Source organism: Podarcis muralis, chromosome 15 (assembly GCF_964188315.1).
Source record: "Podarcis muralis chromosome 15, rPodMur119.hap1.1, whole genome shotgun sequence".
Taxonomy (NCBI): domain Eukaryota; kingdom Metazoa; phylum Chordata; class Lepidosauria; order Squamata; family Lacertidae; genus Podarcis; species Podarcis muralis.
The window spans coordinates 21,130,679-21,155,176 of NC_135669.1; the positions used below are offsets into that span (position 1 = coordinate 21,130,679).

Below are 24,498 nucleotides of genomic sequence, written 5' to 3' on the forward strand. Positions count from 1 at the left end.
CCCCCACTTCTTAATCCAACTCAGCTGAGGAGGACGAGGTCAGAGGCCCTGGCATGGACAACTGCAGTTTTAAAGGCACAGGATTGCCAAACTCTTTTTCTCTGTCCAAGGCAGCCTGGAACTGAACAGCGAGAGTCTGAAAGGGTCACTACCCAAAAGCAGGCTCTCTCGCTTTCCAAAACAGCAGCTGTGTTAAAAGTGGCAGCGGTTGTGCTCCGTTCCAGAAGCGGTTGCATCCCTGCTCCTGCAATGTACATTACGGGTGCAAGACACAAGCACAGTTATTGAAGCAGCTGTCTGCTGAGTGCCAGCAGAAAGGACTGAGCACTGGCTTCTTTCACCTGCTGTTCAGAGGTCCCTTGGCGTCCTGCCCTGCAGTGACCTCTGCAAAGTCCTTTCCAAACAGCAAAGCCAGAGAGCAACCACTCTGAGCATGCAGTGCTCATTCCCAGCACACTCCCCCCCTGGAGATGTCTATCCTCTATCACAGAAGTAGACAGAAGATCAGGATCTGCTGGAAGATCTCTAGGTGACTTGTAGAAGATGGACTTCCAGTTCCTTAGCAGCGATGACAACTTGATTTTTGCCACCTAAATTTGCCTACAGGAAGCAAGGAAGATGAAGAGTGGACTTGCAGATATCTCTCTCGTCAATCCCATACTCTCCCCAATAACGGCAACATTAAAGCCGGCTTTTGTGGAGTCTCTAGGCCCATTGCTAAGTCGTGTACATTCCAGGACACTCTTAGCGCAAAATCTCTTTACCCTGTTACTAAAGCAGAGGAGAAAGGGGGCATTGTTTGAGCGCCGGGTTGGCAGGGAGGGACTTGGGCCTCTCGGCAGCCAGAGAAGTGTGTTTTTTGAGGGATTACTCGGAAGCCTTGTGGCACATTCCCCCCGCGGCCTTAGAGGCAGCCTTGGGGATCTTTCATAACATGGAAAGCGGCACAGTGCGCCACTGAAAGAGATCAGCTGCGCTGCAGGAAAGAGAAGCAGCTCATGGTGGCTTCTGGAAGTGAGCCAAGCTACATTTAGCAAAGACAATACAATAGGGTGTCACCAATGTGGTGACCGTGGAGGCTGTGGCGCTCTCAAAGTCTTCCCTTGGCACCCACACACCCTGCCCTCTCAGGAGTTGAGGGTAGTTAACTTTTTTCTCCACTAACAAAGGAGGAAGTTGGAAGCTCTTTCCCACTTGCCAATCTATGAGCTCTTCAAGGCTCAAGACTTATTTTGCTGGATCCAAGTTTTACCCAGATCCCCTGAAAAATCAAAATGTGTACATGCACAGTTTCTCTTTTTGTTTGTTAGGAGAACAGGGACCTGTCCTGGGGGAGGGAGAATTGACCAGACGAGGGTGGCACCTAGGGCACTGCGTCTATGGGCCTTAAAATGTTGGCAGCCACTTCAATACAGCCTCCAGCTGGGTCATTGCCACTAGGTCTGGCCCAAGGAAAGGCAAGACAGCCCACCTCGGAGGTCAGATTTCAGGCTAAACTTGGACCTCATTTATTTATTTTTGGCCTTTTCTGTGTGCCATAAACATGTGAGCCCGGACCCTGTGGATGGTTGTGCTAGCTCTGCACGCCACAGTAGTATCCACATCTCCCTACATAAGAGGCTCCCCTCGCACTGCCCCATGTGTTTACCTTACAGTTAGGTGACATGTTTAGAGAGCTATCATAGTATTACAGTCACCTTACTATATTTTTTATCAACACTGGGGGGGGGGGGGGAGAGGAGGTGCAATTTGTATTCTCTGTCTCAAGCTTCCAAATGTCTTTGAGCCATACGTTCTACCAGCCTTACTTGGAAAATGAGTCACATTTGCTTGTGTATAAACTCCAAACTGCATATATATATATATATATATATATGGGACACGAGTGGCGCTGTGGGTAAAAGCCTCAGCGCCTAGGGCTTGCCGATCGAAAGGTCGGTGGTTCGAATCACCGCGGCGGGGTGCGCTCCCGCTGCTCGGTCCCAGCGCCTGCCAACCTAGCAGTTCGAAAGCACCCCCGGGTGCAAGTAGATAAATAGGGACCGCTTACTAGTGGGAAGGTAAACGGCATTTCCGTGTGTGGCTCTGGCTTGCCAGAGCAGCGATGTCACGCTGGCCACGTGACCGGGAAGTGTCTCCGGACAGCGCTGGCCCCCGGCCTCTTGAGTGAGATGGGCGCACAACCCTAGAGTCTGTCAAGACTGGCCCGTACGGGCAGGGGTACCTTTACCTTTACCATATATATATATATATATATATATATATATATATATATATATATGGAAAAATGTGCACTTAAATGCTGATGGAGTTACATGTGGATTTCTTAAAAAAAATATCTGCTGAAATGTGGAGAACTAAAGCTAAGGCAGGAAGAACAAGTATGCAAGATTCGTCCACCCCGAGTCACCCACACATCCACAAACATAAAGAATCCAAGGAACTGTTCATCAAGCTACAATTTTTATTTCTGTACAAGTCTCCCTTATGAGTCACAGGAAGTCCCTCCCCTATCATTGCTTACACAGTAAACAAGCCATTAAGTCAAACTGGGGGGGAAAAGCACACACAAAACAACAATAAAGTCCTCCTCACACGAACCATTTACATCTTGCATTGCCCATCCAGCCCCCTCCCCACTCTGGGGTCTTAGCGTCAGCCATCTTGAAATGGAGTGAAAACTGCTACGAGTTTAAAAAAAAAACATTAAAAAAGGAGCTTCCCTTTGAATGTTATGTGGGGTGTGACTGTGTGCGATTCTGAAGGAGGACTTCATAGGAAAAAGGAAGGGTAAAGGGATTTTCAACGCTACAAGCCATTTGCGGTTTGGCATGGCCAATAATTTCATTCGGTATGCCTGGTTAGGCATCTAATACTCTGCCTGATTCAATATTGTGGGGTGGGGTGTTAGGTTGCCTCCTTACTTTCCTGACCAAGATTTGTTGCCTTTAAAGGCTTCATGATAGGAGAAACTAAAAATAAAGTGCAGGTCCAACACTCAGACACAACGAAGAGCACACCCCACTGGATTTCTGCCTGTCGTGAAGCTGTTAAAAGGGCCCCTTTGGGTTCCTCTCATGTACATCATATTTTGAACATGGGTTGAAACACTTGTGCATGTGTGTGTGCATGTGAGAGAAAGAGTGTGTGAGGAGATAATAAATAAAAGTTTAAATAAGGTTATTAACATCTGTCGGCTGACCAAAGGCTGTTATCCAGTCCTTTGCCTCCTTGTGAGAAACACATTGCTGGCAGGAGAAGCCGCTGCCCTCACGCAGCCTGTGCCGGGGGCTTGTTACCTCAGAAAACCAAAAAAACTTAAGCAACCGCGTTCCTGGAAACTCAGCACTAACTTCCCAAAGCATTTCTGAACAGGCCTCACTCTGACCCAGGACAGGAGAGAGGGATACACGTGTGTGTTTGCACGTGGGCGTTTTGTGGAGGGGAACTGCAAAGAAAGCATTACACCTCACGCTCCTTCGAAAAGGGCAATTGTTTGTTTTTTGTCCCCATAAAAACACCTCACGTTTCACCCGGAAGGTTTTAAGGCACTGTTGTGAAAACAGATAGGTAGGAATCTACCACCCATCGCCCTTTGCTGGAGCCTGTCAAATCCAGCCGGAAGTGCCCCTGGGTTTTATTAGGAAGAAAAGAAAGCTCGTTTCAAAATAAAACAAAAACGGGAACCAAGAAGCGTCCCTCCAAACGAGAGGCGGGAGCGAAGGAAGAGTCACTTGAGGTCCTTGGTTGCAGCAGGAAACCAACTCCCGTGCCCTGTGTGGGCTTGCGATGAGCTGCAGAGCTGCCCTCTGCGGTGAGCTTGCGTGGCATGAGCGCACAGTCCCAGGCAGCAGGAATCTCAAGTGGTTAGCCAGTCATTTTGTTCACAGCTTTGGAAGAACGGCCTCCTTTGCCTCACACCTCCAACAGGGTAGACAATACGGTGCCGAGAGGCGGGCAAGTGCAGAAACGTCAAGGCTGGGTTCCATAGCCGTAGTGCAATTAAACAGTTCCCCGAGGTGCAATGCCCGTCTCTGGGTGGCGCCGTTCCACGGGGAGGAGAGAAAACAGGGGCGCCTCCTTCTGTTGCGCAGGTCCAGCACTCGAGATCCCTTCTCACTTTTGAACCCGGCGAAGGGGTGCAAGCCGTGGGGGGTTGTGTGGATAAAACGGGACAGACAGATTTCTGCCCCATCAAGAGCTGCTGTTCACGGTTTATTATTAAAGCGGGGAAAGGTGGAAATGAAAGAGAGAATCACACACACGGGAAAGGGAGACAGAGAGGCAGGAAGAGAGGAAAAAAAGGAAAACATTAAAAACCACCCCTGACAACACTAGGGGAGTGATGGAGCTGTGGGGTGCCCCCTGGCCCTCCATTTCCGGCGTTCTCTCCCCGGCGTCCGTGAGGCTGAAGGGCACACTACTCTTCGACGACAGCCCCGGAGCAGGAGAAAGGCCTTCCCGTAAAAGTCGGCAGCTTTAGTCAATGCTTTATTAGGACTTTCTTTCTCCCCCTTTTTTGTTTGGTTTTGGGGTTTTTTTTAAGAAAAAAAACAACAAAAAAACACCCCGGCTTAAAAAAATCCCTGGAGTCACCATTGTCCTGGGTTCTGTCCCTCCCTCCTTTTTTTCTTTTCTTTTTTGCATCAGAGAGCTGGTGCTCGGCTCTCTTCCTTTTTCCCTCAAGGGTTTGTGGTAGGGGGAGGGCATGTGGAAGCTACATGCGCGAAGACGGGCTGGCCAGCTCGTAGAAAAGCAGGTAGGCATCGCTGCTCCGGACGTGGCTTGAGGAGAGCGGTGTCACACTGCAGGGGGAAAGAGAGGAGAAAGCAGTTAGGGGGCTGAGGTCTGGCACTGGGGCGGGACCCCAGGGAATGTATATAATAAAAGAACGTAAAGGAGGGTTCTGCTAGACCAAGGAACATCGAGTCCAGCATCCTGTTTTCCTGTACGGGCAACTCCCCGTTTATGCGGGGATTACATTCCGAGGCACCACACGCTTAAGTGAAATTGCAAAAATTGGGAACACCATTGAGAAAGCCTGCAAATGCCCCCTAAACCTCTGGAAACCCTTGTGAAACCCTTTAAAAAACAAAAACATCTGCCCACCAAACTCCACCACAATTGCTTCTCCAGAGGCCTCAAAGGTTGGCGCAAAGGCTCCTGGGATTGCACTTGCAAAGGTTTGTAGGATTGCTAGATGCTACTTTTGCACCGGTTTTGTGCTCCTTTTCGTGCCCCTTTTCATGCCCCTTTTCATGCCCCTTTTCATGCCACTTCTGGGTTTGTGGCGATGCGCATGTGTGCATAAGAAGCAGATGCTCTACCACTGGGGGCAAAGGAGAACCATAATGCTCGGATTCCCAGTTTTCTTTTTTCTTTTTTTAAAAGAGAATGTTTCTAGCATTTGTAGAACGTAAGATTTGAGATACAGGCGATGCTAATTTCCTGTGGGCCCCCATGTGAAAGCTGCAGCCCCCTTCCAATAGAGAAGTCCTAGACATACCGTGAGTCATTGAAGGCATGCCACTCTCCGGACACAGGGTTTTTGCAGTAGGCTGTGTAGTGACCTCCCATTGTGGTCCCGCTGTGATTGGAGACGGCGTACAGGTTGTAAATAGCATGATCTGCAAGGTGAGAACAAAACAGAACACACAGCATCACTTTTATGTTCTGTGCTCTACACATTACTTATCAATGTGTAAAAAGGGGAAGAAACACAGGCATCAGGACTTCATGAATCACATAGGCAAACCCTGGTGAAATTTTGCTATGGTCTTATTGAAACACCTCTTTTTTTGCTACTCTCAAAATTCTTTTGGTGCTGGCTCGAAATTTCACTTTTGCAGAAGTTTGGTAGGGGGTTAGCTCTTCGCCACCCCTGCATTTTCAATTGGACATCCAGAACGGATGAGAGGTGGCCGCGGGGAGCCCGCAGCATTGCTTGACAAACTAGCTATGTTGCATTTCTGTGTGTTTGCATGAGATGTTGCCAGTCTTATCGAAACCAGCTGCAAACCCGTTCAATCCTCGTGGCTTCAAGGGATTCTAGGCAGGGTTGTGGCACTGGGGCAGCTGAGCAAAATTTAAAAAAGGTCAACAGCATCATGGATTTATAATGCCCAGATGCTTTTGCGTGGCAGCAGGGAGCAGAAGTAGATGGTGTTATGGGGTGATGGCAATGACCTGACCTCCTGACCGGTGAGTTACTGCTGTTATTGGGAGAGGGGTCAGGTGGCAGGGAGGCCAGAGAATTGCAAATGCACTGGCAGGAGTACTGGACTGGCTCTTCTGATGCATTTGCACCGCGCTGATCTTTCTGTTATCATATCCTTTATCCTCCCAATAAGCAACAATGACTGTCAGGAGGTTAAATATTCACCGCCGCACCACCATTTCATCTGCTGCTAGTGGGGAGTTAAGACTGTTAAACGAGTTTCAAACTAGCTTCATTTTACAGTGGTACCTCGGGTTAAGTACTTAATTCGTTCCAGAGGTCTGTTCTTAACCTGAAACTGTTCTTAACCTGAAGCACCACTTTAGCTAATGGGGCCTCCTGCTGCCGCTGGAGCACAATTTCTGTTCTCATCCTGAAGCTAATTCTTAACCTGAAGCACTATTTCTGGGTTAGTGGAGTCTGTAACCTGAAGCGTATGTAACCTGAAGTACCACTGTATAGTGTACATAAAATGCTACTCACTTAGCGCAACAATAAAGATTTGATTTACAGTGTATACAAGAGGACTAAGAACTGCTTTGCTAGAATGGACCAAAGTCTATCTAGTCCACACTTCTGCTTTGAACAGCTGCTGCCAAGTCTTTGGATGCTTTCACACAGGGCATGGTGGTGATGGCTATCTTGTTTGTTTGTCTCCAGCATCTGCCACTCGGAGATGGACTGCCCTTGTATATGGAGGTTCCATTTAGCTGCACTTGATAATGTGAAGTCATATTGTTGATGCAACCTTCCCACCAGTGCCCACCTTGCTCCTCTCAGGCTCCTCCCACCCATTCTAGTTTCTGCAAGGAAAAAACAAAAAACCACTCACTGCAGTTTTGGGATGCAAATTCCCTCAGGTCCAAGTCCTTGAGTGGGAAATTAACGAACGTGGTGAGCTTGCTGGATCGCATCCTTGCTTCAGAGAAACGCTTCAGGTCTGGGATAGGAAGTTAAGGAAGAAGAGCAGACGAACTAACAGGACAGGTATATTATGGGAAAGAAAGGAGGCTATTGGGCAACTTGTCTGACTTGTTTCTCATTGTTGGAGCGAAGGGTCTGGGCTCCCTGGAAGCTCTCTGCTGAGACAACCTGCTACCCACAGAAAATGGGCTACTCCATCTTGCATAATCAGGGCTGTGCGTATGCCTTAAGGTAAAGGTACCCCTGCCCGTACGGTCCAGTCTTGACAGACTCTAGGGTTGTGCGCCCATCTCACTCAAGAGGCTGGGGGCCAGCGCTGTCCGCAGACACTTCCGGGTCACGTGGCCAGCGTGACATCGCTTCTCTGGCGAGCCAGAGCCGCACACGGAAACACCGTTTACCTTCCCGCTAGTAAGCGGTCCCTATTTATCTACTTGCACTCAAGAGTGCTTTCGAACTGCTAGGTTGGCAGGCGCTGGGACCGAGCAACGGGAGCGCACCCCGCTGCGGGGATTCGAACCGCCGACCTTTCGATCGGCAAGCCCTAGGCGCTGAGGCTTTTACCCACAGCGCCACCTGCGTCCCTTATTGTGCGTATGCCTTATTGTATTTTAAATCAAAGATCTAACAAAGCTGGATTCTGTGACCTACACGGCCTATTCCAATCAAGTGCATTTGCTTAGTTCTGAATTTATTCCGGTCCTGTTATTCTGAATGCTTAAAAATTTAATGGCACATTTTTATCCTGCCCTTGCTCCAAGTTGCTCAGGGTGGTGTACAAAGTTTGCTTCCTCTCACAACAACCCTGAGAAGTAGGTTAAGGGGCTGGAGAGAGACTTGCAAAGGTCACACAAGAAGCCTCCCAGCCAACTGGGCATTCGAACCCGGGTGCCCTCACTTGATAGATCCAACAAACTGGATTTCAAGATACAGGAAGCAGCACTGGAACTCCATCCCCCTTCACCACCCCAGCTCAAACTTCCTTGCTCTAGCATGAGGGCTAGAATCTTGCACATTTAAAATCAAAACATTAAAAGCTGAGATCCCGAGATGCTGAATTCTATGCCCAATACAAAACCCCTGTGTGATGTTATTGCAGAACAGTTGCCCCCACCCCCACCTGCGATTCACTTGCCGTCTATATGCTCTCTAGAATAAGGACACAGCCACAGGGAAGGCAAAGGATACGCAACACTAAAATCTTTGGGAACCTCTGGATGCTGAATTTTTTCATGCATTTTGTTCTGGCTTTGCAGCGGCAGCAGGTCTGGAAAATAAAGGGACTCCTGATTAGTGGGAAGATATCATTAGAGTGCTGTGTCACAGGGATAAGGCTGGGCTAGCTCCTCTTCCTCTCCCTTCTGGTGGCCAGGGCTCCTACCCCTTGAGGTGGCAGCTGCCTGCATTCCAGTCCACCTACCCCTATATGCGCACAGGAGTGCAGTAGCACCACTAGGAAACATGATCAACAAGTCTGGGGGCACCAACAGCCACCAAGAGCTAGGGAGAAAAGGAGAGATAAAGAGCAGCAAATGGCTGGATTTGCTTGGAGTAGGAAGTGGGTGGCAGGATTCATTCAGTTTGCCTTTTAAAGAAAACCTACCAAATTTGCACTTCCTTAGCCAGTAAATTAAAAACACAAAAAAACCCCCCACAGTTGCTGCTCAAAATTCACTCCTCTGAATTTTTGTGATGCAGTTCTCCAACCAAATATTGTGTATTAAGGTGCATATATTAGCAAAAATCATGTACAAACCCACGTAAACTGCTTGCGCAAATGCATATATTGGGAGAAATGCAAAAAAAAAAAAAAGAAAAAAAAAAGGGGGGGGCACATGAATATCCCTTACTGGTTTCTCATCTCCGTCTAGGATGTCCTCCTTGGTGAAGAGATACATGCAGTCAATCAAGTTCACCTCCCCGTAGCTCTTCTGCAAAAAGAGGAAGACACACCAAAGAGGTGGGAGTTAAGAGCGTTCTGCCAGAGCTGGATGCCAGGGATCGGGAAGGGTGGGGGGTGCGGCAGACAAAACAGCACTGAGGTGGCCAGGAAGTAATGGAGAGCACATGGTTACCTTAGCAATGGGTAGTGACAGGTCCCAGAAGGGATCGAAGGCTGTTGAGCAGTAGCCACACTGACTGCACGTCAGAGAACTCTTGAGCTGCCCAACAAAGAGATCTGAAGAGGCAAAAAGTTGGGGAAAATGAAGAGCGGGGACACTGTTGGCTGGACCAATCAGTGAAGCCTATCCAAACACTCAACCTCTTTCCCAAACAAGACCTGGCAACTGGTAGCCTGAATGCTACACCTGTCCCAGAATCCCATTCTGCGTGGCACTTGGCATCTCTACCAACCCATCTGCCTTACTCACAGCACAGGACTGGTATTCTGTGCTGGCCTCTGGGTGGAATCTTGCTAGTCATGTGACAGAGTGAGGCCACTGCCTCAGGTGGCAGATGCAAAGGGGTAGGGAGAGCTGTGTGTGTCACAGGGCCTGTTCTGCCCACCTGCCTGCCAAGCTATCCTGCTGCCTTCTGGGAGCGGTAGAGGTCTACGTCCTGTTGCCAGTTCCAAAGTAAGATTTAACTGCCAGCCTGGCAGAGGCACTATCTAGTCCTTCGTCTCAGGGAGAAACATATCTTGGATCCACCTGGCAGCTAATCTGTGGCTTTCTAGGCAGGTGGAATCCAAATTTATGGGGTTCCACTTTGCACTTCAGATGCCATCCTGGGGAGAGGGCTTCTCCCACATGCCTCTTAAAGGCTGAGGTTTTGATCCAGCCTCCCCAATTAGCTTTAATGACTCAGAAAGCCTTCTGGGCTCTATGATGGACCATCAAAGCCTTCTCAACTCCTGGGCCTGAATCAGGTCACCTTATCTTTCTATACAAGCTTTGAAATCCAAGGCCTTCTCAAGCTGCTCTGATAAAACAGCCCCACTAAGCCAAATCACTACGGATCAAGATGAAACCGTAAGCCAGCCTTTGTTCTCTGTGTGCAAATTTTAAATAACCACATCAAGGCTCAATTTTGCGCAAAACTGTACTTGAAAGGGCCTCTTAAGGGACAAACTAGATGCTGAGTACAGTTAACCTATCTCACTTTTAGCATTTAAATAGCAAATGTGTGTGAGAGGGAGCGAGTGAGGGTGATGGTTGTGAGATCATTTTTTTAAAAAATTGGCACAAAAAGAAGCTTTCCTCTTAGGCTAAGATCAACTTCATTGGAATGCAAGAAGGGCAGGTAAATTTATCAACTGCAGTGAAGGTGGAAGGGTTAACTCCCCACCCCCTGCTACTTACATACCATCTCCTGTGGCCTGCTATCTAAGGCCACATCTGCACCAGACATTTAAAGCAGCACCATTCGCTAATGGCACTGAGAGTTGTTAGGAGACCAATTTCTGCCCCAGAGAGCTACAGTTCCCAGAATCGTTTAACCATCGACCTCTCCCCCTGGGCAACTCTGGAAGTTATAGCTCTGCGAGCGGATTAGCGGCCTCCTAACAACACTCAGAACCCTCAAAAAACTACAGTTCCCAGGATTCTCTGGGGAAGCCAAGACTGCTTAAAGTGGTAGGACGCTGCTTTGAATGCATGGTGCAGAGATGTGGCGTAAGTTCTAAAAATAATTTAAAATGTTAACTGAAATCACAGAGTTAGTGCAATGCTTGACGCTGTGGGAAATGTGCTGAGTCATGGAATGCCAGGACAAGGCTCCTGTCTCATTCAGAACTCTGACCTGAAATCACCACCACCCGTACCTGGGATCCTGATGCCTTCTCCTAACTCCCAATTCATCCTGCGGTGGCTTTGGCGTCTCACGGGCTGCACTTTAAATCACAGGTGGGGAACCTTTTGGCCCTTTAGATGCTGGGAGCTGCTGCTGGAGGGCCACAAGTTCCCCCCTGCCCTGCTCTCCTGGCAAAGACTTACCCCCAATCCGGCTGTCTTCTCTTGCCAGGTATTTCATCCACATCTGCCTGCCCTTTTCATCATCGCTGCAAAAAAGGAGATAGAAAAAGTCTATCCAAGGCTCTTCCAGGGTCAAAGGGAACTCATATGAGAGATTGAAGGGGTGTGTAGAGCTCTGGATTACAACTGGGGAAGCTTAAATCCCCAAAGCTCATGGGGCCACCTTGGGCTAAGTCACTCTCACCCTACCCTAACCTACAGGACTGGTGTAAATATACATTTAGGAGGTGTGGGGGCAACTGTGTACAGTGATACTTCTGGTTAAGAACTTAATTCGTTCCAGAGGTCTGTTCTTAACATGAAACTGTTCTTAACCTGAGGTACCACTTTAGTTAATGGGGCCTCCTGCTGCCGCCGCACGGTTTCTGTTCTCATCCTGAAGCAAAGTTCTTAAGCCAAGGTACTATTTCTGGGTTAGCGGAGTCTGTAACCTGAAGCATATGTAACCCAAGGTACCACTGTATCTTAAAGTATAATTTTATCCTGCTCTTTGGCAAAAACAAACAAACAAACAGCCAACTGCTCCCAGAGCACTTCTCAGGTGTCCATAATAAGACATTCCCTGCCTTCAAGCTTACTATCTAATAGGCACAACACAAAATGAAAAAAGGGATTGTGATGGAGAAAAAGCAAAGCAAAGCCAGGCACCGTATCCTAGTTACAATTTCTCATTTTTCCAATCTGAAGCCACATTTTCCACATCAGTTGGCAGCTTTTATTTTCTTTTAAAAGCCCTTTTGCACGTAGTTTTGATCAATATATACATTTCTGCAAGCAACTTTCCCTAATAATATAATTCATTATAGGAGCCAGCGCCACCCACAATCCAATGCCCACCCCCCTTCTCTGCCTGCTCTTCCCAGTTCCTTCACACTCTACTGCAACTCACGTGAGATGGTCTAGGTTGTCTTGGTTGCCTTTGGGCCTCACCAGCACTCGGTTCACCTCGCTGTGGAGCCCATCAAGGAGAAACCGCAGGAACTCCTGTGCGTCTTGCTGGCTGCAAAGAAAAAAATGGTAAGCGTTAACTGATCCCCATCAGAGATGAAGGTAAGGTCTTCCAGATAGGATCATGAGAGCTGGAAACCTAACTCCCACTTGGCTAGTCAGCTTCCTAGCCAGCTTCTGAGACCAAATTCAGGGGAAACGGAGGACTTTTGCAGGAAGAACTGGTGGGTGCAGGCAGGGTTAAATGCCATGGTTCCTAAGCTTGTGATCCTACCTTGCAAACACCCACCCGCTGCCTTTCACATCAGCTGACACTAGCTATGTCTGCATTGAAGCAATTCCTACTATGGTAAATGAATCTTACTCCAACTCTGCACCAGGTTATTTTGGGTGGGTGGGTATAAAGGAACCCAAAGCTCAGTGCAAACTAAAAGCATATTTGAGGTTGGTTTTTTTTGCAGGTGTATTCTGCAACATGCCATTGACACATTAATACTGCATTAGTGGTCAATTTATACTGGAATGTCTGCACATCATTCCGCTTTATTATTTAATGTGTTTCCCCAATGCTTATGTATTATTGGCACAATAAAAAGTAGGAACATTTGTGGTAGGTCCCAGGATTTCAGCCAGAAGTAACGGGACACGCACCAATTGGAAATGAACCAGGATAGCCGCTCGAAAACCTTTTGCAGGCGCAGACAGTATTGAAAGTGGGATTACGTATAACTACCCTGATACCATCACGTGCACAAAGCATCACAAATGCACAACAAAAAGGACCAGAGGAGCTACATCTGGAGACCACTAATTAACCACCCCCCTGCAACCCAACAAATAATTTTGTCCATTGGAAAATGAGCAGGGGGTAACATTTCTTACTTGTAACCCACAAAGCGGGGCGCGTATCTTTGAATTTGTGTCTTGAATTCAGAAGGACTCACGGATTCATTGGGGGATGACGTCCACAATGCCTGGATGAGCTTGGCAAACTCTGGACAGTGGAGGGGAGAGGGCGATTGGGGAGGTGGGGGGCAGAAAGAGAGAAAATACTTGAAGGTTAGGATTGTGAGGGAAGGGCAATGGCTTTGCCATGGAACCTATTTCACAAAATGTATCTGAAAGACCCTAAAATCTAGTCTGAACAACTATACCAACAACAATTTCCTTATGCCAAAACTGGATGGACAATTCCAGCTGGGAGCGTGAAAACAGAGGTAGGTGGTCAATTGGAAAAAACAAACAAACCCAAGAGGTCATATAATATGGATAAGTGGTTCCCAAGTTGTGCAGTACTATAGTTGCAATGATATGGAGAGACAGTGTGATGTAGTGGTTAGAGGGCTGGGAGACCAGGGTTCAAATTCCCACTCGACCATGAACTTGATTGGGTGACCTTGGGCTGCCTCTCTCAGCCCAGCCTACCTCGCAGGATGGTTGTGGGGGTTAAATGGAGAGCAAAGGGGGGAGGGAGCTCTTTGGAGAAAAAGGCTGGGGTATAAATGCAATATATTATAAATATTTAGGCTGCCTCCGGACTATTTTGTGGAAGAGAATCAAGTGCACGCTGGAAATTTAGGTTTGCACAATTAAAGTAGATTAAAATGGCCTCTCTTTCTCTTGGTCAAGTATAACGAATTCACTTTGCAAAAAAAAGGATCAGACTGCTGTTTGGAAGGTGAGAGGGGAAAGTGCGAGATGAACAAATGACTCATGGGAAGATGCATAAAACCCTACAAACAAATCAGGATGAATGTGGGACAAAGGCTCATTGCAATATACTGCCCGAAATCCCGCAAACAAATTAGAGCGAGTGCGTAATACAAATCAGGATATAGTCTAACCTCAGTGTAAGCTTTGTGCAAGCAAATCAAGATGACTGGCTAGTGAATAGGTCATCTGGGAGGAGACCATAGATAAACAGAGGTCCAACTATTGGTCCACTGAGTTCACTATTGTCTACTCTGGCTGGCAGCAGCTCTCCTGGGTCTGAGATGGAGATCCCACATTAGCGAGAGATGCCTGGCTGTCCGCCCCCATTTTGGCACTCCTGGGTAGGCAGGAAATGCATTCAGGAGACTCATCAAGTCCACCACACATGACTGGAGTTTATCTCCTGCTGCAGAGGAGACAGAAAAACGAAGAGGGTAAAACTGAAACCCAGAAAAGCCATTTAGCTTTTCATCAGAGTTCCTTATTGTTGTATTTCTGTATCGTTTTGAGGCTTGCTTCTCTTTTTGGTCAGCTGCAGAGGAAGCACTGAATTTCCTTTTGCCTCAAGAACCAACCCACCCTTCTCGGGGGTTCGGGGGCCTTAAAGTCAAATCTGCCCCTGTGAAAGACCCTGGTTTGAAACCTCTGGGGAGAGGGCAGCTGCCAGTCAGTGTTGACAATATGGGGCTGAGCGGACCAAGGGCCTAATTGGTGTAAGGCTGCTCGCCCTGTGTGTGAAGTGTCACGGTCCTTACCAGCCATGAGGGCCATCTGCATGCGGCTTTTGTTGTTCAGGTCGTGGACGTACTGGTTCTGCAAGCAGTAATCTCGGAGATCTTTGGTGTTGCTCAGACACTGCAGGATTGAGTTCATAAAGCACTACAGGAGGCAAACAAATGAACATGCATGAAGTGTAAGGACAAATAGGTCAACTTTCTTTTCCTTTCCCCTTTTTCTAATTTCAAATTCAGCTGGCCACATTTCTGCATCAGATCGTGACCCCCCCCCCCTGAAATATCATAAATATCTGTCCGCATTTTAGTGCCCATTCATTCTAACGTCCGCATTCTGGTATGCAATTTTGCCTACTATACACATATTTGCAAGCGATTTTTCCGTACTAAGAACTTTATTTAGGTATGTAAAACATTTATACATCTTGCCGTTCATCACCAAGAGCTCTGTTAGGTGGCTAACAGAAACAAAACCATAAATTAAACCTTTTTAACGTATCGCTTGCAATTTTACAAGCCAAAGCACCAAAACAGAAGGCAGGAACTGGCATAATCCAGCAGCAGTAAGAACCATAAGAAAATACAAGAGAATGTTAGAATCAGGTCAGTAAAGGAACCCCAGCTGTTTGCAGTCTAAATGTCTTCCCCAAAAGGAAAGAGTTCTTTTTAAAAAAAAAAAATATATATATATATATATATATATATACAAAAAGGCCATTAAAGAGATGGTGGGAGAGATGAGCTTGCTTCCCTCAGGAGGGAGTTCCCAAGCATAGACAATATTATTGCTAAAGCTCCCTTGGGGCCAGGGTCCTTTAATGGCTGAAAAGTATACTACGAATAATTTCATATAATTCTCTGGAGTCTGTTTTTTTTGCAGTGTGTGTGTCTTTCAACCAAGATTCCTCTTTCTGGGGTGAGGAGAGACAAATCTGCATTGCTTTTAAATGCAAATAGTGGGTGAGGCTGAGCTGGTCCTTAACTGAACTGATACCTTAATTCTTCCTCCTTCCACTTGCTGTGATCCTGGCTAATAAAAAGCCTCTTCTGCAGGTGCTGTTTGAATGGGAAAGAAAGCTATCATCTGTCCTAGTGGGTGGATTCTCTCTCCTGCTCGCAGCATAGCAAGCAGCAGCTTCAGAGGAGGTGTCCCCCCCCCCCCCCCAGGACTGAAGCAGGGGGGAAAGGGTTAAAACTCCCCACCATGTCTGCTGTGATTCTGTTAGCAGTCAGCCTTGCCCCTCTACCCCTGTCCTCTACCACCACCACCACCCTTCCTGAGTTTGAGGCCAGCACCAAAATCTGTATAAGTCCACCTGTACTGTGATGACATCTATACCATAAAGGTAAAGGTAAAGGAACGCCTGACCATTAGGTCCAGTCGTGGCCGACTCTGGGGTTGCAGTGCTCATCTCGCTTTATTGGCCGAGGGAGCCGGCGTACAGCTTCCGGGTCATGCGGCCAGCATGACTAAGCCGCTTCTGGTGAACCAGAGCAGTGCACGGAAACGCCGTTTACCTTCCCGCCGGAGTGCACCTATTTATCTACTTGCACTTCGTGCTTTCAAACTGCTAGGTTGGCAGGAGCAGGGACCAAACAACGGGAGCTCACCCCGTCACGGGGATTCGAACCACCGACCTTCTGATCGGCAAGCCCTAGGCTCTGTGGTTTAACCCACAGCATCCCTACTGTACATTAAAAGCACATGGCTTCCTCCAAAGACTCCTGGGAACAATAGTTTCTTAAGGGTGCTATAACCTTCAGAGGGGTGAACTACAGATCCCAGGATTCTCTGTTCAAGTGTCATAAATGTTCTGTGTGCATAGCGTGTGGGTGTCTGAGATGGCGAGGCTGTGGAATAAAAAAAAATCCATGTAAGACAGGCCCTTATACAGTGGTGCCCAGCAAGACAAACGCCTCGCAAGACGGAAAACCCGCTAGAAGAAAGGGTTTTCCGTTTTGGAGGCGCTTCGCAAAACGAATTTCCCTATGGGCTTCCTTCGCAAGACGATAGCCCATAGGGAAATCTCCGGGACAGCGGGGAAGCGCAGCGCGTTCTTCCCCACTGTCCTCGGACCTCCTCCGAAGCCGGGCGGCGGGGTGGGAACACCTCCTCCCGCCGCCCAGCTTCGGAAGGATGCTCCGAAGCCGGGCGGCGGGGCAGGAACACCTCCCGCCGCCACCCGGCTTCGGAAGGCTCCTCCGAAGCCGGGCGGCGGGGCGGGAACAGCTTCTGAAGGCCGGCGGGGGGCAAAAGTCTTTGTTCCCCCCTGCCTGCCTTCCCGGGAGAGCGGAGAAACGCAGCGCGTTTCTCCGCTGTCCCGGAAGGCTTTTGAACCCCCAGCATTTTAAAAAACCCTGGGACAGCGGAGGACTTCTCCGCTGTCCGGGGCGATCTTAAAATGCTGGCGGGCGGCATTTTAAAATCGCCCCGGGACAGCGGAGGACTTCTCCGCTGTCCGGGGCGATTTAAAAGCCCCTGGGAAGGCAGGCAGGGGGGACAAAGACTTTTGCCCCCCGCCAGCCTTCAGAAGAGGGACCTCTTCTGAAGGCGGGCGGGGGGCAAAAGTCTTTGTCCCCCCTGCCTGCCTTCCCAGGGGCTTTTAAATCGCCCCGGACAGCGGAGAAGTCCTCCGCTGTCCCGGGGCGATTTTAAAATGCCGCCCGCCAGCATTTTAAGATCGCCCCGGACAGCGGAGAAGTCCTCCGCTGTCCCAGGGTTTTTTAAAATGCTGGGGGTGGGAAGAAAAGCCCTTGTTCCCCCCCCAGCCTTCAGAAGAGGTTGGGGGACAGACTGTCCCCGGACCTGGTCTGAAGGCGGTTTCCATAAGAATGCATTAATTGATTTTCAATGCATTCCTATGGGAAACCGTGCATCGCAAGACGAAAAACTCGCAAGACGAAGAGACTTGCGGAACGAATTAATTTCGTCTTGCGAGGCACCACTGTATTTCCAAATGGGCCTTAACAGTTATCACTTTACCTAAATGTGACTAGGGATCTGATAGTGAGGCCGTTGCATTTTTAATGTCTTGCTTCTAGTTTTATCAACGGGGAACATTTTCAAAAACACATTTATTGCCAATTGACGTTGCGCTTTCATACATCATGTGAACTGCCTTGAGAAAAGAATGTTCTTCCTGAAAGGCTTAGGTGTGGAAACCTATCGGATGGGCAAACCTCAGCTGCTCAGCTCCCAAACTAGGCCCTGTGAGGTTAAATGCTCCTCCGAATTCAATATGTAGGTGTTTGTGCCTGCACTTAAAAACAACTCTAAACAAGCATTGCATCTTAAACCTAAAAGAGCATTTAATTGCCTGAGTTTGGGCCTGAGCGGTTGAGGCTTGGTGGGGTGGGAGGGTGACACACTTCCTGAGACTGTTGCAAAAAGGCCCTTCAGAAGGGCAGGGGATTCCCACCACAGCAAAGGGGAACTGAGGGACAAACAGTGGTGGAAAGAGCTGTCGAAATTTCCTGCATTGGTGGGGTACCCACCCACCGGGCCCGGAGAAGTGCCACACCACTAATCCAGCCGTGACCGCCGGGCTGCACTGGCTCAGCTGGCGTTGTGTGTGCACGACTTTCCCACATACTATGTTCCCATTACAGTGCCAGAGGCAATGTGGCCTCTGAATGCCCGTTGCTGGGGTGCACGTGTTGGGAACAGCGCTGTTGCGTTCAGGCCCTGCTTACGATATGATAATCTTTATTGTCATTGTCCCATACAGAACAACGAAATTGAAAAAATCTACATCAGACATTCAAAAACCAACAAGCCTGCTATCCCAGCTATCCCAGCCTGGTTAGCCCCTTAAAAACTCTGATACCCCATAATTAATTACAGTGGTACCTCAGGTTAAGTACTTAATTCGTTCCGGAGGTCTGTACTTAACCTGAAACTGTTCTTAACCGGAAGCACCACTTTAGCTAATGGGGCCTCCTGCTGCCGCCACGCCGCGGAGCACGATTTCTGTTCTCATCTTGAAGCAAAGTTCTTAACCTGAAGCACTATTTCTGGGTTCGCGGAGTCTGTAACCTGAAGCGCATGTAACCTGAAGCGTATGTAACCTGAGGTACCACTGTACAATATACTCCCATAGAGACTACCTTACGCTGCGTTTAAAACCAAAATTGCATTTGGATAGAAACTGTTTCTCAGGCGGTTGGTCCTAGTCTTTATAACCCTGTACCTTCTTTCCAGAAGGCAGAAGCTGAAAGAGATCATTTCTAGGGTGCGCACTATCCTGCACTATCTCTGCAGTTTCTTATGGCACCTTGCTGGCTTTCCCTTAGAGCAGATGGCTGGCCATTGTGAGAACAGGATTCTGGATTAGATGGGCCACTGGCCTGGTCTAGCAGGCTCTTCTTACATTTGTGTGTGTGTGTGTGTGCATGCAGTGCCTAGACAGCTCAGTTGGTTAGAGGGTGGCGCTGATAATACCAAGGTTGCTGCAGGTTCGAACCCCATGTGGGGACAGCTCCATATTCCTGCATTTCAGGGGGTTGGCTTAGGTGATTCTCACGGTCCCTTTCCAGCTCTACAATTCTATGATTCTATACACAAGGAAGCGGCATGCGAATCACAATGGCTGTAATTATGCCATACAAACTAGCACATGCATGCTATCACCCCGGGGCTCCAGGATCCTGATGCGCAAGGATCTGAGAGGTAGCTGCATGGTGGTGCGGTCATGCCACGCTCTCCCTGCAAGGCGAGCCAAGCAGTGTGAATTTGGCAAGGAGGTAGCAGCGTCAGCAGTGCCCGGCAATGAGACCAGGGTGATCTCTGTGTTTGACCTGCCCAGAGACTGGGTTTAACCTTGCACTGCTTTTTAAATTGTTCATTTCAGAGCGCTTTGGTTCGGACTTGCGATTCATAGTCTCAGCTATATAAATCGGAGAGCTCCCCGTTTGAACCTTGCTTCCGCCGTGATCTCACTATGAGGTGGGCTTCGACAAGCCACTCTAGCTCTGCCTCAGTCCTGCCATCTGCATTATGGGGGCAATAGCTGAAATAAAGTGAAGAGGAAGAGGAGGTGGTGGTAGAGGAGGAGGAGGAAAAACAAAGATTTCCCTTTGCCCTGCTCCTTTTCCAGCATAAACCCACTCTTTAGTGATAAAGGGTAAAGGGACCCCTGACCATTAGGTCCAGTCGTGACCGACTCTGGGGTTGCGGCGCTCATCTTGCTTTATTGGCCGAGGGAGCCGGCGTACAGGTTCTGGGTCATGTGGCCAGCATGACTAAGCCGCTTCTGGCGAACCAGAGCAGCACACAGAAACGCCGTTTACCTTCCCACCGGAGCGGTATCTATTTATCTACTTGCAGGAGCAGGGACCGAGCAACAGGAGCTCACCCCATCGTGGGGATTCGAACCGTTGACCTTCTGATCGGCAAGTCCTAGGCTCTGTGCTTTAACCCACTGCGCCACCCACGTCCCACTCTTTAGTGATAGATCAGAACAAATGGCAATCCGGGGAAGACCCAGATTGTCATTTGCTCCAACTGAGCATTAAATTGCAGTTTCCCCAGGTGGCGGTAAGGAAGTGTGGGCAAACTGAAGGGGTGGTCTGGATCTATCACTGCAAGTGCAATGCAAACAATCCATATATCTGGTTTTTATTATGCTAAAATGCCACACAGCTCGCCAACAGGAGCCAAGGGCAAACGAGTGACCTAACTGGGTATACATAAACTAAGAATTAAGGCAAAAAAAAAAAATTCCTTCCAGTAGCACCTTAAAGACCAACTAAGTTATTTCTTGGTATGAGCTTTCGTGTGCATGCACACTTCTTCAGATACACTGAAACAGAAGTTGCCAGATCCTTCCAAGAAGTTGCCAGATCCTTCCAGTGTATTCTTCAGATACACTGAAACAGAAGTTTGCCAGATCCTTAACAAGGGATGGAAGGATCTGGCAACTACATCTCCCATAATTCTTTGGGGGGAACGCCATGGGACTGTTTAAACTGGTACCATTCACAGTGTGAATGTGGGCTCAGTTCTCCCGCCCCAGTGCAGATATACCCAAGTGGAGGGGGGGACAGGGATGGAAAGAGGAGTGGACTCACAGTATTGCCGAGGTTCCGGAGGCCAGTCAGGCCCTGCACAGTTTTGGAATTCTGTCAAGAGAGAAGAACATGCATTGGTTGTGAGAATGCGGTAACTCCGGGTCGGGTGGATATGCAAACACAGCCAAATCCAAGGGTGGTGGTGGGGAACAAACAAAGGCAAAAGAGAAAGGGGGTTCATCCTCCCAAAGATTTGGGATAACAGGCATAACGATTACAGACCATTAAACCCACAGCTTGCAGGGAACCTCAAACCCCTGACACATCCCTTGTCAATACTTGCTGAGCAGGAGCAAGGCTTAAGGGGAAGGTTCCTTACTGGGGGGATAGTGGAGGTGGTGGGGGTCAAGAAACAGAGTCTACAAAGCAAAGCCAGTGCCCTGCTTTCCCCTACTCTCAGCGCCAGAAATGAATGAGTGCCAACTCTAGCAGCAGCTGACAAAGCCTGTGGGAAATTTCTGCTATCACAGAATCAAAGGCTCTGTAGCAGATGTGGGTATTAATATCTTGGGCTCCGCCAAGAGATCTCAAGCATTCAGTCTCAGTCCTAGAATATGGAAGTCATGGCGAAGGGAGTGGGGAAGAGACAGAGAAGGCGCTTCTGTGCATGTGCAAAGAGCTTTCCCTTTCCAAAAGTAAGTTAAGGCAATCAGACACTGTCTTATCTAGAACTGGGGGCCCCTGGACTTCCAGCATGGCCCTGAGTTTCCCCTCACCTATTAAATGAATCCAAAAGGCTGAATGAATGAATGCAAACTTACTGTATTTACTTATTACCAGTGCTTCCCCCCCTAAAAATATGTTTAGGGGTACTCTAATTTTGACTCAAGAAATTCACCATTTTATAGTTCAAATCGGGAAAAATAAATACAGTAAATGGACAAAAGTACAAAGATTCACAAAATGTTTAGGGGGTATTTATACTCTGCGTACCCCCAGAAAAAAACACTGCTTATTACCCCAACTTTTCTCCAAGGATCTCAAAGTGGCATAATATGGTTCTTTCCCACGCACCCACATTTTATCCTCACAGCAACCCTGTGAGGTAGGTCAGGCTGAGAGACAGTGACTGGCCCAAGGTCACCCAGTGAGCTTCATGGCTGAGTGTGGGATTGGAGCCCTGGTCTCCCAGGTCCTAGTCTGACACTCTAACCATTATACTACACCGGCTCCCCTACTTGGGGGAAAGGTGCGGCAGACAAATTAAATATTAAATAAGCAGGCAAACAAACAAATAAATAAAATCAGGACTGTCTAAGGGTGCGTATACGATCATAATGTTGTTTGGAAGAAGTACGGATGAGAGAACCTGTCAATCGCAGTTTCTCACTTCTCTCGTCTTAAATTCAGTTCTCCACAGTAGTTTGCAAAAAATCCTCATAAAAACCCATGAAGCGTTTTAGTGCAGATTTGTTAATTACATTTTTTCTGAGCATTTGCATCCCGCTATTCAGCCAAAAAAAGCCTCCCAGAATGGCTTATGTACAATCTTAAAAAACAACAATAGCACACAAGGGGGAAAGGCCAACGAGAGAAGAAGGGAATGAATGAATGAATGAATGAATAAAACTCTGTCACCAATTTACTCGAAAACACACACACACACACACACACACACACACACACACATTTTGGCATGAAACTTTGTCTAATACATGTACTGTGTACATATTTTTTCAAAGCATTTTTTATGAATATATGCATCCTCGTGCGCATTTTACCTTAGCAGGTGGGTTTTTGTACACATTTGTTGGCTGGAGAACCGCTTTGCAAAAACCGCTTTAAGCAAACAGTAAGACAGGGAAGGCAAAGGGAGGCCTTTGGCAGAAGAAAAACAAGAGAGGAACATACAGCAGAGAGAGCCACCCAAAGTGTTGCATCAACCCCTTGCCCTCCCATGGAGGTGTCTGCAAAGCACTCAGTTGACCTTGTGTTCAGGAGGGCAAAATCCCAGGAAGCCAAAGTCCCATTTCCTGTACATGTGGTGCCCCACACATGGCAATGTAGCAGCCAGGGGAGTAACCAAGCTTGGCTAGTCCCCAGCAGCAGTAGCAGCAGCACCTTGGCAGTCTGTTGGGCCTGGAACACAGAATCCTGCCCAGAGGGCCTGGAAGGGATCCAGCTGGCACCCAGCAGAGGGACAGAGGTCATGTGGGCATTGCTCAGGGGGTGGGGAAAGAGAGAATGGAAAAGCAGGGAGGACAAACTTCATCTCTGCATTTTGCACCTCTGACATAGGTAATGCAAGGAGTATCTGCTTTTCAATCTCCAGGTGGGCAGGGAATACATGCCACCCCCCAGCTGAAACCCTAGGATGAGCCACTGTCCACCAGTGCAGGCAATATTGAGCTAAACAGAACAGCGGTCAGACTCAATATAAGGCAGTTTCCCATGCTCCCAAATTGGGAAAAGCAGAACTTCATTGTTCTGGATAAAGGCCGCCTACTGAAACTGCAGACAGCCACTAAGAGCTCTCTGCTTGCTGCGCGGCTTCAGAGACCTGCCGTAAGGAGGCGAGACACAGGGAGAAAAGGTGGCTTGGAAGCATTGCGCTTGATGACAGCCTTCGTTCCGCGCTCCTCATAGAGCATGTGCTGTGGGTGCAGAAGGTCCCGGGTTCAATCTCAAGGATCAGGACATAGCATCTGAAGCATTTATCGCCTGCTCTCCAGCCAAGAAGGCTCTCAGAGTGGGCACAACACATGAGGCAAGAGGGATGGGGAGGGAGGAGGGGAAGATCAAGGTCGGGCACCAGTTCTTAAAGTTACAGGTCTAATAATGCAGCTATGTAGTTCTATTGACGTACAGTGGTACCTCGAGTTGCGGACGTAATCTGTGACGGAGGCACGTCCGCAACCCGCAGCGTTCGCATCCTGAAGCACCGTGTCTGCATAGGCACAATTTGGCGCTTCTGCGCATGTGCAAAGCGCGATTTAGTGCTTCTGCGCATGTGCGAGTGGCGAAACCCGGAAGCAACCCCTTCCGGGTTTCCCATAGTCTGCAACCTGAAAACACGTAACCTGAAGCGTCCGTAACATGAGGTATGACTGTAGATTATGCCTGTCTTGGAAAGCAACTCTGCTCCAGAAACCTCCCCTCCCCACACCAGATCAGGCACAGAGGTGAGCGGGGGGAGGCCAGAAGGACCCAGAATCGTATATCTAATTCTATTCTCATATAGCTGACTAGAATCCTCACCGGAGGGAGCTCGTTGAAACTGCCCAGCAATGTCTGTGTCAGTTTTGGTTGTCTTGGATTGGACAAAGTCTTGGAGGTTGCCGCCTATTAATGGCTATTGACCATGATGGCAGAATAGAGGCTCCATGGGCAGAGGCAGCATAGCCCTGGGTAACAGAAATTAAGGCAAAAGAAGCAGGGCGATGAGGGCTTCTTCCTTCTAGTTCTACTGCAAACCTCCCCGATCGGATCGGTGCCCCTGTGGGGCATCTCTGCTGCAGACAGAGCGTGTTGGACTTGAAAGAGCTTAAAGAGCTGGTGCCTGATCTTGCCTTTTCCCCTCTGCCCTCCGCTTCCTTCTTTCCTTTTGTCCCTTGTCTTTTAGAACGGAAGCGTGAGAGGGGGCAGAGACTGCCTTGCTTCAACTGATTGTATGCAAGCTGTTCTGGGAGCCGTTTTGGGGCGAAAAGTTGGTGTGTGTGTGTTATAATCCACTACAGTGTTACCTCTGGTTGCAAACGGGATCCGTTCCAGAGCCCCCTTCGCAACCCGAGAGGAATGCAACCCGCGTCTGTGCATGCGCGGGTCGTGATTCACCGCTTCTGCACATGTGCGTGACATCATTTTGCGCATCTGCGCATGCGCGAGCGGCGAAACCAGGAAGTAACCCTTTCCGGTACTTCTGGGTCGCCACCTGAAAAGACATAACCTGAACCGAACGTAACAAGAGGTATGACTGTAT

At 48.5% G+C, this 24,498-nt stretch overlaps 1 protein-coding gene across 2 annotated transcripts in view; it reads right to left on the reverse strand.

The window, feature by feature from the left end:
* Positions 1-4,549: 4,549 nt before the first annotated feature.
* Positions 4,550-24,498, reverse strand: part of USP2 (ubiquitin specific peptidase 2) — a 75,260-nt gene continuing 55,311 nt past the window's right edge. For both annotated transcript variants that reach the window (XM_028708076.2, XM_028708077.2), the window contains 11 exons: positions 20,580-20,630; positions 14,532-14,655; positions 12,946-13,057; positions 12,005-12,115; positions 11,077-11,141; positions 9,217-9,320; positions 8,992-9,072; positions 8,330-8,408; positions 7,050-7,157; positions 5,507-5,627; positions 4,550-4,805 (listed from right to left, as the gene is read on the reverse strand). In XM_028708076.2, coding sequence (XP_028563909.2) covers positions 4,718-4,805; positions 5,507-5,627; positions 7,050-7,157; positions 8,330-8,408; positions 8,992-9,072; positions 9,217-9,320; positions 11,077-11,141; positions 12,005-12,115; positions 12,946-13,057; positions 14,532-14,655; positions 20,580-20,630 — 1,044 coding nt within the window. In that variant the 3' untranslated portion in view covers positions 4,550-4,717. The remainder of the gene's footprint in view (positions 4,806-5,506; positions 5,628-7,049; positions 7,158-8,329; positions 8,409-8,991; positions 9,073-9,216; positions 9,321-11,076; positions 11,142-12,004; positions 12,116-12,945; positions 13,058-14,531; positions 14,656-20,579; positions 20,631-24,498) is intronic.